The sequence below is a fragment of the Amblyomma mixtum genome, chromosome 10 (genome assembly GCF_055824585.1).
Source record: "Amblyomma mixtum isolate Tamu chromosome 10, ASM5582458v1, whole genome shotgun sequence".
Lineage (NCBI taxonomy): Eukaryota > Metazoa > Arthropoda > Arachnida > Ixodida > Ixodidae > Amblyomma > Amblyomma mixtum.
In genome coordinates, this window is record NC_143021.1 from 69,965,992 (window position 1) to 69,982,143 (window position 16,152).

General features: G+C 48.1%; 1 protein-coding gene across 6 annotated transcripts in view; it reads right to left on the reverse strand.

The window, feature by feature from the left end:
• Positions 1–757: 757 nt before the first annotated feature.
• ValRS (Valyl-tRNA synthetase) overlaps positions 758–16,152 on the reverse strand; it is a 111,840-nt gene continuing 96,445 nt past the window's right edge. For 3 of the 6 annotated variants that reach the window (XM_089563279.1, XM_089563282.1, XM_089563280.1), the window contains exons 25-26: positions 5,712–5,861; positions 758–957 (exon numbers count right to left, since the gene is read on the reverse strand). In XM_089563279.1, the coding sequence (XP_089419405.1) occupies positions 889–957; positions 5,712–5,861 (219 nt within the window). In that variant the 3' untranslated portion in view covers positions 758–888. Of the gene's footprint in view, positions 958–1,052; positions 1,232–5,711; positions 5,862–16,152 lie in introns of those variants that run through there. The other 3 variants (XM_089563277.1, XM_089563278.1, XM_089563281.1) reach the window with 3 other exon arrangements.

Genomic DNA, 16,152 nt, shown 5'->3' on the forward strand with positions numbered 1-16,152 from the left:
ACAAAGAAACACATTGTTTGTCTGTAATTACTATGAACCTCCGATAGTAAAAAATTGTTATTTGTCGCAAACCTAGTGGTATTCTGATTCTTGAGTAAGTTGTGATCAGTTTATTTGTAAGGTAGTGGATCACTGGAATGATGAAGAAATAAATGATGAACAGATGTTACTTTCACAAAGAAGAAAACTGACGTTGAGTGCAAAGGGGCACTTGTCATGATGCGGATGGCGTGATTCTGTATATGCTGGACAGAAGATAGGTGACAGGGAAGAATGCCACATGTGAGATAAAACAGAAGTGCTGTTGTGCCAAATGCTTTTTTTCTCCAGATGAGCAATACTACTCGAGTTAAACTTGAGGTGCGTGTCGAGCTGGAAAAGATACATGGTCACAAGGGAAATAAGGTGTGAATTGAGAAGCTACACAGGAGTGAGAGGTAAGATTTTTTTGGAAGACTGGACATAAAAACCATGAGCTCAGTTTTGGAAGGAGTAATGATTGAATTATTGAGACACCATTCTAATACTTTTCCGAGTTTGTCAGTTAGGCAAGCAATGATTTCATCGCACAATGAAACCGTGGTATTGTCAGCACACAGAGCGCAATTTGATGGGATGAGGTAAGCTATCAACGAAAAAAAAATCTGATTTGTAGTGAGAACCTTAAGAACTTGTGCAGCCCTAAGTACCGGACTGTGGAGACTACAAAGAGAGCTAAGGACAAAGCAGGAAAAATTAAGCAGAAAATGAGCACTAATTGCCAGAAAAGCAAGTTTTATTTAAATAGTACCAAAAATGCAGTTTTGTAAGAGTACTGGTAAAACAGGCAATTTCCACGCCATTAAGGCTAGAAATTACCTCATTTTAGCAAGCCAGCTATGAAAACCATCAGTTCATCAGCTTCAGTGCAGAGATCGATTCAGCAATCCTCGCAAGCTCCCCTTCAATCTGGTGCACCTGAAATAAGCAAAAAAAAAAAGCATGTCAAATGCAGGAATGCCACAGCAGACATCCGTCTATAAAAATTGGCCTGCTTGGTCTGTATGCCTGCATTCTTTTAGTCATGCCCCTGTACTATGTGCGGTGTCATATCTTTGTCCAGCCGTACCCATGTGGAGCCATGCTGGCACATCATAAAGAGACGAAGTTCATCTTCAGAGAGCGTATTGTCACTTTTGTGCAACAATCACTTGCTGCACGATAAACAGCTCAAGATCTCCTGCCATTGTGCCTGCAGTGAACAACAAGAAGCCACAAGTGGTAGGTGAGCCTTCAAAAGAGAAAAAGTCACTGACATTTACAACTCCACGAAAAGCTGCTGTTGACGTCACATTTGTACGATGTCTTTCCACCTAATGGCCACACCCTCCTCAAGAGAGCTGCAGCTCCTGGTGGCTGCAGGCCCACTGGGCGGCATGCCGAGAGAGAGTTTTCACTCTCGCACTTCCCATCACTGTTGCACATGAAAGCAATCGTGGCTGGTGAAGAATGCACGGGACCAGGCGCAGTTACTAAATACTGGTGTGGTCAAACATTTACATGTTCTCAGTAAAAATGACACATTTTGCAATCTAGGGATATTTCAGTAAAACCTTATTAGTTCAGACTCCCCAAAAAATTGCTTCCTGGTAAATTTATTTGGTGAAAACCTGGACCTCAGTTGTGTGCTTCTGAGATGAAATGTGCACGACTGCAGAAACTGTTTGCTGTTCTATCAATGCTTTAATGCATGCATACTATCACGAGCGTCAAAACAGAACTGGTCCAGAATGGCAAAGGCCTCTAGAGCCTATGAACATCACATTTGGGTTGTGTATTCTTTCTTTCTATATAATGCCACATAAAATTCACCATCGCTATGCAAATAATGTATAATTGAATTTTTCTTCCGCAACATTGTCGTTTCAGCAGCCAAACAGTGGTTGTTATGTCGAAGACCATGTGAGACAGAAAAGGAGAAATGTTTCAACCGCTTCTTCATTTGCCATAGTTCGCGTAAAGGCTGAATTGAATCAAAACAAAGAGGGAACAATAAAGCTGTTTTTTGCTAAAGCCTCATGTAACCTAAATTTAACTTTGACATCATTTGTTTTCCCTATGTCCAAAAGTGACTGAGGCTATGAGAGACGCTGTAGTAATAATTTCGATCACCTGGGGTTTTTAATATACGCTCACATCACACAGCTGCTTGCCTGTTGAAATAGAAACAAAGAAAAAAACACGAAAAAATCAATAGTAAATTATTTGCCACACATAGGCCGATTCCACAGGGTGATCCATGTCTCCTGATGCCTTACGCAGCTTTAAAAAAAAACATGCTACCCAAAATTCGATGCCTATACTTCCACGGTGTGATGCAGCAGAAGTGGAGTCATCTCAGAAGCGGCATCTGAGAGGGTTTCACTGGGCTAACTATGAACAGCGCATGACAAGCGTGCAGTTTCGGCCAGGGTGCCGAACCGGAATTTTGAGTGTTCGGTTCGGGTTCATGCCTTTCCGCCTGCTCACACCGTTTCTCATCACCTTAAAGTAAAGCAGTCTATCCACCATCAGCATATACCACTGCGCATCTTTCTTCGTCCAGACAGCAAAGGACTGGAATCCACTGATGCAGTTCACTGCACTCGCCCAGCACACCTGAAGGCATTCACTGAAGGAAGAATTGTAAACCTTCCTCCCCCAGATGGCGCCACAACACTTGCATGAAGCACTGAGAGGTGTCTGAATGGGGTTTTGTGCCTAAGGGCACATTCGGAGCCAGAAAAAAATCAGTGCTATTGGCATATGCTTAACCTCAGAAGTTGTTTACAGCACTGAGAAAGATAGAACTCTAATGTCCAATCAGGGCCAAGGAAGACACCAAGTACAGTAGCCGACCGATATTTCGGACTCTAATAATTCGGACTTGCACGACATTTCGGACTTCGCTGAGGAACCGTCGCGCACCTCATAGGAACGTGTACATTTTCATGACCGATATTTTGGACTTTGCGGTGTCTAAATGTTCGAATTTCAACCGAAAGTTTGTTGTTATTTCGGCCTAATATAGATGCGAGCGGGCATCGCTGCCACTACCAACCCGTCTGCCGCCACCGTGAAAGGTGCCATCTTGGATTTAAATGGAATCGGCTCAGCGGGCGCAATCGGACGGGCTTGGATAGGCTTGGCTATTTGTTCTCCATCGTTGCCATTCGAGATAATGAGATGCTTTCCATTCCTACGAAGGGCCTGCGATCGCATTGAGAACGGGACAGCTGCAGTGTTCGCCGCGGCTTGGACGACACACCCCACGGTGCGGGGCAGCAAACATGGTAGACGGGGGGAGGGGGGAACTGCGTTCGGAGGCACTCACCTCCGTCTGCCCGTGGGCTACCTCTCGGTCTCCGCGAACATCACTGCCCCATGCAAACTGACTGTTCTTGCTTCGTGCAGCAAGTGCATTCATTCACAGCATAACTGCAGCCGTGTCGCACTATCTGGTATCATGATGTGATAGGGTGCAGGCATGAAGAAGGCACGACTATGACTCAGATAGAGTCTCATATTATCGCTTGCAGGCGGAACATGGGGAGCGGTGATTTTCCTGATTTCGAAAGCCGGTTTTTCTCAGAAAATTTTTTTTTGATAAGTTCACAGATTTTTCGGACTGTTGGATTATTTGGACCATTTTTCGGGTCCCGCCGAGTGGGAAAAATCAGTTGGCGACTGCAGTCCTTTGAATGTTTGAGCAGTGTTGTGAACATTTTTCCCACAATTCTAGAAATAACTGAAAAGGTAGTTTGGGATGGAGTTTTGAAATGCTAGCAGAACACTTCTATGCAGAGTGAGGCACGCACCTGAGTGCCCTCAGACAGTGCTCTTGCCATCTCGTTTTGCCCCGTTATTTTCGCAGTATCCATCTAGGCATTTATGCTTCCAGCCCAAGATGGGGTGGCCGCAGCTGGCAAGGGGGCCTGCAGTCAGGCTGATCAAGTGCTTGGTGGCTGAGCAGTATCTTTTGCTTAACCCTTTGTGGGACAGCGGGACTCATACTTCCCACTTTTTTCATAGTAATGTTTTGATTTTTGAGCTGAAAACCAATGAATTAATTTCGCTTAAATTTCCACTGCAACCTCCTGGATGTCCGAGGAAGCTGTTTTAATAAAAATGCTGTATTGAGCGGCGCACTTACCACACAGGCATGCGTCTCAAGTGAACTGTTCTACTTGCGCGCGGTGCATGCTGTTTTGAGCAGATTTTGGCACTCTGTCCAGCTGGTTGACTATGAACGACAAGTTTCAAAAGTTTTCTTTTTACTGACTAGTTCTTAAATGTGCTTTATACATCATTTTCGTTTGTCCTGTGTGTACTGTTTGCAAAAAAAATTTTGCATAGTCAAATTCAGCATTCCTCATCCATATATTTCGGGAAGCGTATCCAGTCTAAAGCTCTTCTGCCGCTCATCGGTGGATTGGAGTTTCATTCATGCGCGGAAGTCTGTCCATGCAGGAAGTAGTTGAGCTGGTGTTTAGACTCCTGGATGACTTACGTGGTAAAGAAATACATGCCGACAGGGCGGAGCATCAGGATGATGCAAATCCATCGTTAGCGACTCATATGTCCCACTTTTTTCGTGGTTACACTGACTTTTGTGGTTAAAACCGCTCGAATCAATTTCGTTTTTGCTTTTACTGCCATCTCGTGGATGTTCAAGGAAGCTGTTTTGATGGCTCTTTACAAGAGCGCCGAGCAGCGGCAGCACATACCTGTGCCTCAAGTGAACCGAACCCCTTGCGTGCGTTGCGTGCGGTTTTCAGTAGATTTTGGCGCGCTTTTCAACTGGTATTCGTCATGAAGGGCAAGTTTCAACCTTTCTTTTTACTGACGAAATCTGCAAATAATGCCGTTTTGTGCTATCCTGTGCTATGCCCTTTTGTGCTATGTTCATTCTCTGAAAGTGACTGAGTGCTGGACATAGATCGACATTTTTTAGATTTTTTATCATAGAATGTAGGCTTTTGTATTCTCCATACTTTGTTGTTGGTAAGCGCACCCTTCTGTACAAAATAAAATTACTTTTTTTCTTGAGCGACTGTGCTTCAGAGGTCAGCGGGACACATATGTCCCACTTTCTCAAACGCACTCATGGGGCGGTGGGACTCCTGTGTCCCACTTTTATCTCGAAAACCACTAACTCTAGAGAACTCAAAATTTGCATATTTCATAAAAAGCTGATAAGAATAAGAATCCCGCCCTGAACAGCCGGTGTTCATTGCTCACAACTTCGTGTCTCATAAAGGGTTAAGTGACAAAGGAGTGAGTTCAACGTAAAACGAGGACCACATCGGGAAGTGTGCCAGATTAGGGTAGAATGGTTTTATACTTGTGAGTTTATTTTTGACCAGATTGTTGGAACACTGATTTCTTTTTCAGCTAGGATAATATAATCTTTGCTGCCAGGGTGCCTGCCTCCCATGTGACTACCTCTCGCTATTTTTTCAGTACGGCTCTGACCCCACAAATTAATGGGTAAACACTAGATGGTTGTTTTTTTTTTGTTCTTTAAAATAGTGATGAAGCTCTGGCATAAAAGGCATGTTGCTACAATGGAATCGCGAAAGACCCATCTACAACAAAAAAATGAGACATTATTTTTCCCGCTCCTTCACACTCCTCCTGTCTATGACAGGGAAGGGACAATCATTTAAAAGCGCCCGGAGGAGAGGACTCACCCTGTCCAGGTTCCCAGCCTGCACCTCGGTGGGCACCCTGGTTGCATAGTCGGAGGCAGCCATGGCCGCCCTCAGCTTGGAGACCTGCGCCTCCAGCTTCTCCTGCTTGAGTGACAGGCGCTCCGTCTCCTTGGCTGGGTCCACGACACCCTGCACACACACCCACCAGGAAGGAAGCAGATCACAACCGCAGTCTTTTCTGAAACTTGAGCAATCTCATTCTCCAATTGCTTCTCAATCGCAGTGCATCGTCTTACTTCGTTGAGGAACCGTCGCGCACCTCATAGGAATGTGTACATTTTCACGACCGATATTTCGGACTTTGCGGAGTCTAAATGTTCAAATTTTCGGACTAAAATAGATGCCAACAACATTGCAGTGATCGTTTTTCAACCGAAAATTTGTTATTTCGGCCTAATGTAGACACGAGCGGGCATCGCTGTCACTACCAAACCGTTTGCCGCCACCGCGAAAGGCGCCATCTTGGATTTAAACGGAATCGGCTCGGCAGGCGCAGTCGGACTGGCTATTTGTTCTCTATCGTCGAGATATGAGATGCTCTCCATTGCCATCGAGATGGCCTACAAAGGGCGCGCAATTGCATTAAAAACGGTATAGCGGGACAGCAAACGCGGTAGACGGGAGCGAGAGTGGGACTGCAATCGGAGGCGCTCGCTCCCGCTCGCGTCTTCCCGCGGGTTACACATAGGTTACCTCGCGGTCTTCGCGAACGTTATTGCCCCATGCAAACCGACTGTTCTTGCTTCGCGCAGCGAGTGCATTCATTCGCGGCATGACCGCGGCCGCGCCCCACTATCTGGTATCATGATGAGATAGGCTGCGGGCATGAAGAAAGCACGGCTATGACTCAGATAGAGTGTAATATTATCGCTTGTAGGCGGAACATGGGAAGCGGCGATTTTCGCGATTTTGAAAGCCGGTTTTACGCAAAAAAGTTTTTTTTTTTTAAGTTCACGCACCGCGGGGTGCGTCGTCCAAGCCGCGGTGGACGCTGCAGCTGTCCCGCTGTACCGTTATCAATGCGATCGCGCGCCCTTTGCGCCGCACTATCTTGGTTTTGGTTTATTGGAGTTCAACGTCCCAAAGCAACTCAGGCTATGAGGGACGCCGTAGTGGTAGTGAAGGGCTCCAGAAATTTGCGCCCCACTATCTGGTATCATGATGAGATAGGCTGCGGACATGAAGAAAGCACGGTTATGACTCAGATATAGTCTAATATTATCGCTTGTAGGCGGAACATGGGAAGCGGCGATTTTCGCGATTTTGAAAGCCGGTTTTACGCAAAAAAGTTTTTTTTTTTTAAGTTCACGCACCGCGGGGTGCGTCGTCCAAGCCGCGGTGGACGCTGCAGCTGTCCCGCTGTACCGTTATCAATGCGATCGCGCGCCCTTTGCGCCGCACTATCTTGGTTTTGGTTTATTGGAGTTCAACGTCCCAAAGCAACTCAGGCTATGAGGGACGCCGTAGTGGTAGTGAAGGGCTCCAGAAATTTGCGCCCCACTATCTGGTATCATGATGAGATAGGCTGCGGACATGAAGAAAGCACGGTTATGACTCAGATATAGTCTAATATTATCGCTTGTAGGCGGAACATGGGAAGCGGCGATTTTCGCGATTTTGAAAGCCGGTTTTACGCAAAAAAGTTTTTTTTTTTTAAGTTCACGCACCGCGGGGTGCGTCGTCCAAGCCGCGGTGGACGCTGCAGCTGTCCCGCTGTACCGTTATCAATGCGATCGCGCGCCCTTTGCGCCGCACTATCTTGGTTTTGGTTTATTGGAGTTCAACGTCCCAAAGCAACTCAGGCTATGAGGGACGCCGTAGTGGTAGTGAAGGGCTCCAGAAATTTGCGCCCCACTATCTGGTATCATGATGAGATAGGCTGCGGACATGAAGAAAGCACGGTTATGACTCAGATATAGTCTAATATTATCGCTTGTAGGCGGAACATGGGAAGCGGCGATTTTCGCGATTTTGAAAGCCGGTTTTACGCAAAAAAGTTTTTTTTTTTTAAGTTCACGCACCGCGGGGTGCGTCGTCCAAGCCGCGGTGGACGCTGCAGCTGTCCCGCTGTACCGTTATCAATGCGATCGCGCGCCCTTTGCGCCGCACTATCTTGGTTTTGGTTTATTGGAGTTCAACGTCCCAAAGCAACTCAGGCTATGAGGGACGCCGTAGTGGTAGTGAAGGGCTCCAGAAATTTGCGCCCCACTATCTGGTATCATGATGAGATAGGCTGCGGACATGAAGAAAGCACGGTTATGACTCAGATATAGTCTAATATTATCGCTTGTAGGCGGAACATGGGAAGCGGCGATTTTCGCGATTTTGAAAGCCGGTTTTACGCAAAAAAGTTTTTTTTTTTAAGTTCACGCACCGCGGGGTGCGTCGTCCAAGCCGCGGTGGACGCTGCAGCTGTCCCGCTGTACCGTTATCAATGCGATCGCGCGCCCTTTGCGCCGCACTATCTTGGTTTTGGTTTATTGGAGTTCAACGTCCCAAAGCAACTCAGGCTATGAGGGACGCCGTAGTGGTAGTGAAGGGCTCCAGAAATTTGCGCCCCACTATCTGGTATCATGATGAGATAGGCTGCGGACATGAAGAAAGCACGGTTATGACTCAGATATAGTCTAATATTATCGCTTGTAGGCGGAACATGGGAAGCGGCGATTTTCGCGATTTTGAAAGCCGGTTTTACGCAAAAAAGTTTTTTTTTTTTAAGTTCACGCACCGCGGGGTGCGTCGTCCAAGCCGCGGTGGACGCTGCAGCTGTCCCGCTGTACCGTTATCAATGCGATCGCGCGCCCTTTGCGCCGCACTATCTTGGTTTTGGTTTATTGGAGTTCAACGTCCCAAAGCAACTCAGGCTATGAGGGACGCCGTAGTGGTAGTGAAGGGCTCCAGAAATTTGCGCCCCACTATCTGGTATCATGATGAGATAGGCTGCGGACATGAAGAAAGCACGGTTATGACTCAGATATAGTCTAATATTATCGCTTGTAGGCGGAACATGGGAAGCGGCGATTTTCGCGATTTTGAAAGCCGGTTTTACGCAAAAAAGTTTTTTTTTTTTAAGTTCACGCACCGCGGGGTGCGTCGTCCAAGCCGCGGTGGACGCTGCAGCTGTCCCGCTGTACCGTTATCAATGCGATCGCGCGCCCTTTGCGCCGCACTATCTTGGTTTTGGTTTATTGGAGTTCAACGTCCCAAAGCAACTCAGGCTATGAGGGACGCCGTAGTGGTAGTGAAGGGCTCCAGAAATTTGCGCCCCACTATCTGGTATCATGATGAGATAGGCTGCGGACATGAAGAAAGCACGGTTATGACTCAGATATAGTCTAATATTATCGCTTGTAGGCGGAACATGGGAAGCGGCGATTTTCGCGATTTTGAAAGCCGGTTTTACGCAAAAAAGTTTTTTTTTTTTAAGTTCACGCACCGCGGGGTGCGTCGTCCAAGCCGCGGTGGACGCTGCAGCTGTCCCGCTGTACCGTTATCAATGCGATCGCGCGCCCTTTGCGCCGCACTATCTTGGTTTTGGTTTATTGGAGTTCAACGTCCCAAAGCAACTCAGGCTATGAGGGACGCCGTAGTGGTAGTGAAGGGCTCCAGAAATTTGCGCCCCACTATCTGGTATCATGATGAGATAGGCTGCGGACATGAAGAAAGCACGGTTATGACTCAGATATAGTCTAATATTATCGCTTGTAGGCGGAACATGGGAAGCGGCGATTTTCGCGATTTTGAAAGCCGGTTTTACGCAAAAAAGTTTTTTTTTTTTAAGTTCACGCACCGCGGGGTGCGTCGTCCAAGCCGCGGTGGACGCTGCAGCTGTCCCGCTGTACCGTTATCAATGCGATCGCGCGCCCTTTGCGCCGCACTATCTTGGTTTTGGTTTATTGGAGTTCAACGTCCCAAAGCAACTCAGGCTATGAGGGACGCCGTAGTGGTAGTGAAGGGCTCCAGAAATTTGCGCCCCACTATCTGGTATCATGATGAGATAGGCTGCGGACATGAAGAAAGCACGGTTATGACTCAGATATAGTCTAATATTATCGCTTGTAGGCGGAACATGGGAAGCGGCGATTTTCGCGATTTTGAAAGCCGGTTTTACGCAAAAAAGTTTTTTTTTTTTAAGTTCACGCACCGCGGGGTGCGTCGTCCAAGCCGCGGTGGACGCTGCAGCTGTCCCGCTGTACCGTTATCAATGCGATCGCGCGCCCTTTGCGCCGCACTATCTTGGTTTTGGTTTATTGGAGTTCAACGTCCCAAAGCAACTCAGGCTATGAGGGACGCCGTAGTGGTAGTGAAGGGCTCCAGAAATTTGCGCCCCACTATCTGGTATCATGATGAGATAGGCTGCGGACATGAAGAAAGCACGGTTATGACTCAGATATAGTCTAATATTATCGCTTGTAGGCGGAACATGGGAAGCGGCGATTTTCGCGATTTTGAAAGCCGGTTTTACGCAAAAAAGTTTTTTTTTTTTAAGTTCACGCACCGCGGGGTGCGTCGTCCAAGCCGCGGTGGACGCTGCAGCTGTCCCGCTGTACCGTTATCAATGCGATCGCGCGCCCTTTGCGCCGCACTATCTTGGTTTTGGTTTATTGGAGTTCAACGTCCCAAAGCAACTCAGGCTATGAGGGACGCCGTAGTGGTAGTGAAGGGCTCCGGAAATTTGCGCCCCACTATCTGGTATCATGATGAGATAGGCTGCGGACATGAAGAAAGCACGGTTATGACTCAGATATAGTCTAATATTATTGCTTGTAGGCGGAACATGGGGAGCGGCGATTTTCGCAACTTTGAAAGCCGGTTTTTCGCTGAAAAGTTCGTTTTTTTAAGTTCACGGATTTTTCGGACTGTTCGATTATTCGGACCATTTTTCGGGTCCCACCGAGTCCGAAAAATCGGTTAGCGACATTCATACTTTGGATCTATATATAACATGACGTGTATTCTGAAGGATATCATTTCAATACCTTCAGGGCCCCTGGGGGCATTAGACAAGGGGCAGAATGCATGAATATATATTTGCTTTGTGGGGGTATAATATCCCAAAGCGACCCAAGCTATGAGGCAGACTGTAGTGAAGGGCTCTGGAAATTTCGACCACCTGGGGTTCTTTAACGTGCACTGACATCGCACAGTACACGGGCCTCTAGAATTTCTCGTCCGAAGAAATTCAGCCACCGCGGCCGGGATCGAACCCGCAACCCTCGGGTCAGCAGCCAAGCGTCACGGCTGGCGCTATACAGGGTGTTTTTTTTTAGAAGGTCCAAAATTTTTAAAGAAAGGTAAATTCCTTTAGATTTATTTTAACCCTGGGGCTATACTGAGGGCTACGGCGGACACCAGGTAAGAGGCAAACTACTTTAATTAGTTCGCTAATTAACTGATTACGTTAATTAACTTTTATAATTGTTATTTTAGGGGATATGTTGTATTAGCAGAATTGGAGATCGTCTTCCAAACAGTCCAGCCAAGAAAAAAGATTTTCATGAAAAAATTTTTTGCGCGCGTAACGAAGCGAGAAAAAGTCTCCCTGGTAGGCAGCTTCACACTGTAACACAGCGTCTGTGAGCGCTCGCTCCACCCTGCACTTTGTTTCAATGCGTTTTTGTTCCAGCGCGGCATTCCGTGAGGCCGCGGAGCGAAGCGAGATGAGCAGCGATAGCGCAGGCCGCCAGTCCGGGACGCTTGACGCAAAGCGCAGGGCGGAGTGCACTACGTCAGAGGCGCTCCCGCCGCTGCATTACGGTGTGAAGATGCCTTCCAGGGTGACTTTTTCGTGCCTCGTAAAGTGCGTGAAAAATTTTTAATTAAAATTGTTTTTTCTTGGTCGGACTGTTTAGAGGACGATCTCCAATTCTGCGAATACAACATATCCCCTAAAACAAAAATTAGAAAAGTTAATTAACATATTTAGTTAATCAGCGAACTAATTAAAACAGTTTTCCTCTTGCCTGGTGCCCGCCGTAGCCTCCAGTATAGCCCCAGTGCTAAAATAAATCTAAAGCAATTTAGCTTTTTTTAAAAATTTTGGACCTTCTAAAAAAAAAACACCCGGTATATATATACAGTCGAACCCGGATATATCGAACCCGCATATTTCGAATTATTGGCTATATCGAACACACAGATTACCCCCTTGAAAATACTATGTAAAAGTATAGGACAGTTGCGTTGTATATCGAATTCCATTTTCGCCGGACATTGGATATATCGAACGCCGCGCCGCGCCGCGCCCCTGGAAGGTGCACTTTCCCCAAAGACATTCCTGTCTGGTCCTCAGCCGCCTCAGCGGAGAGCATTTCCGCAGTCAGCAGGCGCAGGGCCCTTTTTTTTTTTTTTGTTCCCCGTTTTTGCGCCCCACCGGCGCGAGCTTTCCCGCTCCTCCTCTCCTCCTGTACCGCCGGCGTGTGCTCCGTCAAGGTCATTGGAGATCAGACACTTTTAGTTGGCCGTACGTAACGGGCTTACGTACGCAACGCTCACTACGTTGCGTACGGTACGAATGGCGCGTCCATCACACTTTTAGTTAGCCGTACGTTAGCGTTCTTCCAAGTGGACGTACCAAGCGCATCCTAAAATTCTCCGCTGTGCTTCTCCGCGCCATCTGGCGCAAGAAATAAAAACTGATGCTTGAAAAGTTATTGACATCAGCCAAGCCAAGCCTCTCGCCAATCCTCCTCCAGCCGTTCTCGCTGTTTTGTTTGCTTTAGGTTGTGATTCTCGTGTGTTGCGCGACTACCACAGCAGCTATCGAAATGCCGAGAAGCATTTAATTACTGGTAACGAAGCTGGCTGCATCGCGAGTCTTTTTTTTTTGTTCCAAGAAAAACTATGCAAGCAGAAGAAAATGAAATAATTGACTAAAAGCCAGAGAAGTGCTCCGCCAGGTGTCGTTGCTACGAGGTAAACAAACACGGTTAGGCCTACAGCTTGAAAATCGCCACATTATTTAAAAAACAGGGGCTAGTTATCGCTTATACTTCTGCGTGTGGGCGAGAGTGTGCAAAATAAAAGCGAACCGCTACCATTTGAGCGAGCTATCCCGTCGGAAAATGCAGCGGTTACATGCATTTATTTCGAAGCGGGCGAGCTGGGCGCCGCCATCTTGTCAACGCAACCCGTAACGCGCCCGTAGCGCACGCACGCAACGACACGATGCGTGCGTACGTACGCAAGCGGCCCAGCGGTACGGAACGTTCTGCGCATGCGCACTCGCGACCCGCAACGTTCCTGCGTACGTAACGCCGTTCCGTACGGCCAACTAAAAGTGTCTATCAGCGAAGAGAGAGCACCGCATGGAGACGCGCGGCGACCACGCTTCTTGGGGAAAGAGAGAGAGAAAAAACGGTCGCTCGTGGGCACATCGTGGGTCTGGGGAAAAGAGAGAGGTCAGAAAAAAAAAAAAAACGAAGCCCAGAGCGCCGATCTTTCTCCCTGCTCTTTCTTTTCCCTCTGTCGTTCCTTCGCAGCCGGGTTGACTGCCGCTCGCATAGGCTTCGCTCTTATCGCTCCATCTGCGCCTCGCGTGTTTTTTTTTGTGTGTGTGTGCCTGTGTTTCAACGTGTGGTTCAACGCGCGACGTGAAGCAGGCCCCAGTAGCCAACTGTTTTGGCAAGGCAGGCCTTGAAGTGGCCGGAGATGAATGTCCGGAAGATTTAGATGACGATGAGTGCTTGGACGACGCGTTTCACGACTTGTCCAATTTTCTCGGCGCCGTTCCGTCCGAAGTGACTGTTGAGGACTTTAACGCTGACAGCGAAGTTCATGCGGTAGCTGGCGTTCAAGACGCCGACTCCAACGACGACGAGGGCAACTGTGTTGTCGAAGAAACGCGTCCGTGCGCAGCCACTGAACTGGCGTCAGCGTTAGCCTGATTCGGCGCTGTTGCGGCGAAATGGAAGGCACTGTGCTCTCGCACCTGGACAGTCTCGAGAAGATCGAGGCCAGTGTTTTGAACTTCGTTTCCCAGGGGAAAAAGCAGCCCAAAATTAGTGATTTTTTTTTTCCCGCGAAATAAAGCGCTTTCACATTGTGCGCCCATACTATGTTATTCGCGGCTGTTCCAAACGGTAAGCCACAATTTGTTATGATCGGGAGTGCAGTTTTAGCCTATATCTGTATATCGAATTTTCGCTATATCGAACTATTTTCCGGACCCCTTCGAATTCGATATATCCGGGTTCGACTGTATATACAGTCGAACCCGGATATATCGAACCTGCATATTTCGAATTATTGGCCATACGAACACACAGATTACCCCCTGGAAAATACTACGTAAAATAATAGGACAGCTGTGTTGTATATCGAATTCCATTTTCACCGGACATTGGATATATCGAACGCCACGCCGCGTTGTGCCCCTGGAAGGTGCGCTTTCCCCCTAGACATTCCTGTCCAGTCCTCAGCCACCTCAGCGGAGAACATTTCCGCAGTCATACAGCAGGCGCAGGGCCTTTTTTTTTTTTTTGTTCCCCCGTTTTTGCGCCCCACTGGCGCGAGCTTTCCCGCTCCTCCTGTACCGTGTGCTTGGATCATTGGAGCTCAGCGAAGAGAGAGCTCAGCATGGAGATGCGCGGCGACCTTTCCAAGCCACGCTTCCTGGGGAAAGGAAGAGAGAGAAAACGGTCGCTCGCGGGTCTGGGGAGAAGAGAGAGCTCAGAAAAAAAAAAGCGAAGCCCAAAGCGCCGATCTTTCTCTTCCCTCTGTCGTTCCTTCGCAGCCGCGTTGTTGACTGCCGCTCGCATAGGCTTCCCTCGGACCGCTCCATCTGCGCCTCGCGTGTTTTTCTTGTGTGTGCCTGTGTTTCAACGCGCAACGTGAAGCAGGCCACAGTAGCCAACTGTTTTGGAAAGGCAGGCCTTGAAGTGGCCGGAGATGAATGTCCGGAAGATTTAGATGACGATGAGTGCTTGGACGACGTGTTTCGCGACTTGTCCAATTTTCCTGGCGCCGTTCTGTCCGAAGTGACTGACAGCGAAGTTCAAGCGATAGCCGACCTCGCTGATGAGGACATTGTGGCCGGAATAGCTGGCGTTCAAGACGCCGATTCTAGCGACGACGAGGGCAACTGTGTTGTTGAAGAAACACGTCCGTGTGCAGCCACTGAACTGGTGTCAGCGTTCAGCCTGATTCGGTGCTGTTGCAGCGAAATGGAAGGCACTGGGCTCTCGCACCTGGACAGTCTCGAGAAGGTCGAGACCAGTGTTATGGACTTCGTTTCGCAGAGGAAAAAGCAGCCCAAAATTAGTGATTTTTTTTCTGCGAAATAAAGCGCTTTCACACTGTGTGCCCACACTATACGATTTGCGGCTGTTCCAGACGGTAAGCCACAATCTGTTATGATCGCAAGTGCAGTTTTAGCCTATTGAATTTTCGCTATATCGAACCATTTTCCAATCCTCCTTCGAATTCGATATATCCGGGTTCGACTGTGGATATATATATATATAATATATATATATATATATATATATATACACACAGTCGAACCTGGATATATCGAATTCAAAGACTATATATATATACACATACACAGTCGAACCCGGATATATCGAATTCAAAGGGGATCGGAAAATGCTTCGATATAGCGAAAATTTGATATACAGATATAGGCTAAAACTGCACTCCCGATCATAACAACTTGTGGCTTACCGTTTGGAACAGCCGCGAATCACATAGTATAGGCACGCAATGTGAAAGAAAAAAATCACTAATTTTGGGCTGCTTTTTCCTCTGGGAAACGAAGTTCAAAACACTGGTCTCGATCTTCTCGAGACTGTCCAGGTGTGAGAGCCCAGTGCCTTCCATTTCGCTGCAACAGCGCCGAATCAGGCTGAGCGCTGACGCCGGTTCAGTGGCTGCACACGGACGTGTTTCTTAGAGAACACAGTTGCCCTCGTCGTCGTTGGAATCGGCGTCATGGACGCCAGCTATTCCGGCCACAATGTCCTCATCAGCGAGGTCGGCTACCGCTTGAACTTCGCTGTCAGCGGAGCGGTGCCGGGAAAACTGGACAAGTCGCGAAAGGTCCAAGCACTCATCGTCATCTAAATCTTCCGGACATTCATCTCCGGCCACTTCAAGGCCTGCCTTGCCAAAACAGTTGGCTACTGTGGCCTGCTTCACGTTGCGCGTTGAAACACAGGAGAGGCGCAGATGGAGCGGTCCGAGGGAAGCCTACGCGAGCGGCAGTCAACGAAGGAGCGACAGAGGCAAAAAAAAGAGGAGGGAGAAAGATCAACGCTCTGGGCTTCGCTTTTTCGGAGCTCTCTCTTCTCCCACGAGCGACCGTTTTCTCTCTCTTCCTTCCCCCAGGAGGCTTGGAAACGTCGCCTCCATGCCGCGCACTCTTCGCCGAGCTCCAATGACCAAGCACACGCCGGCGGTACGGTACAGGAGGAGCGGG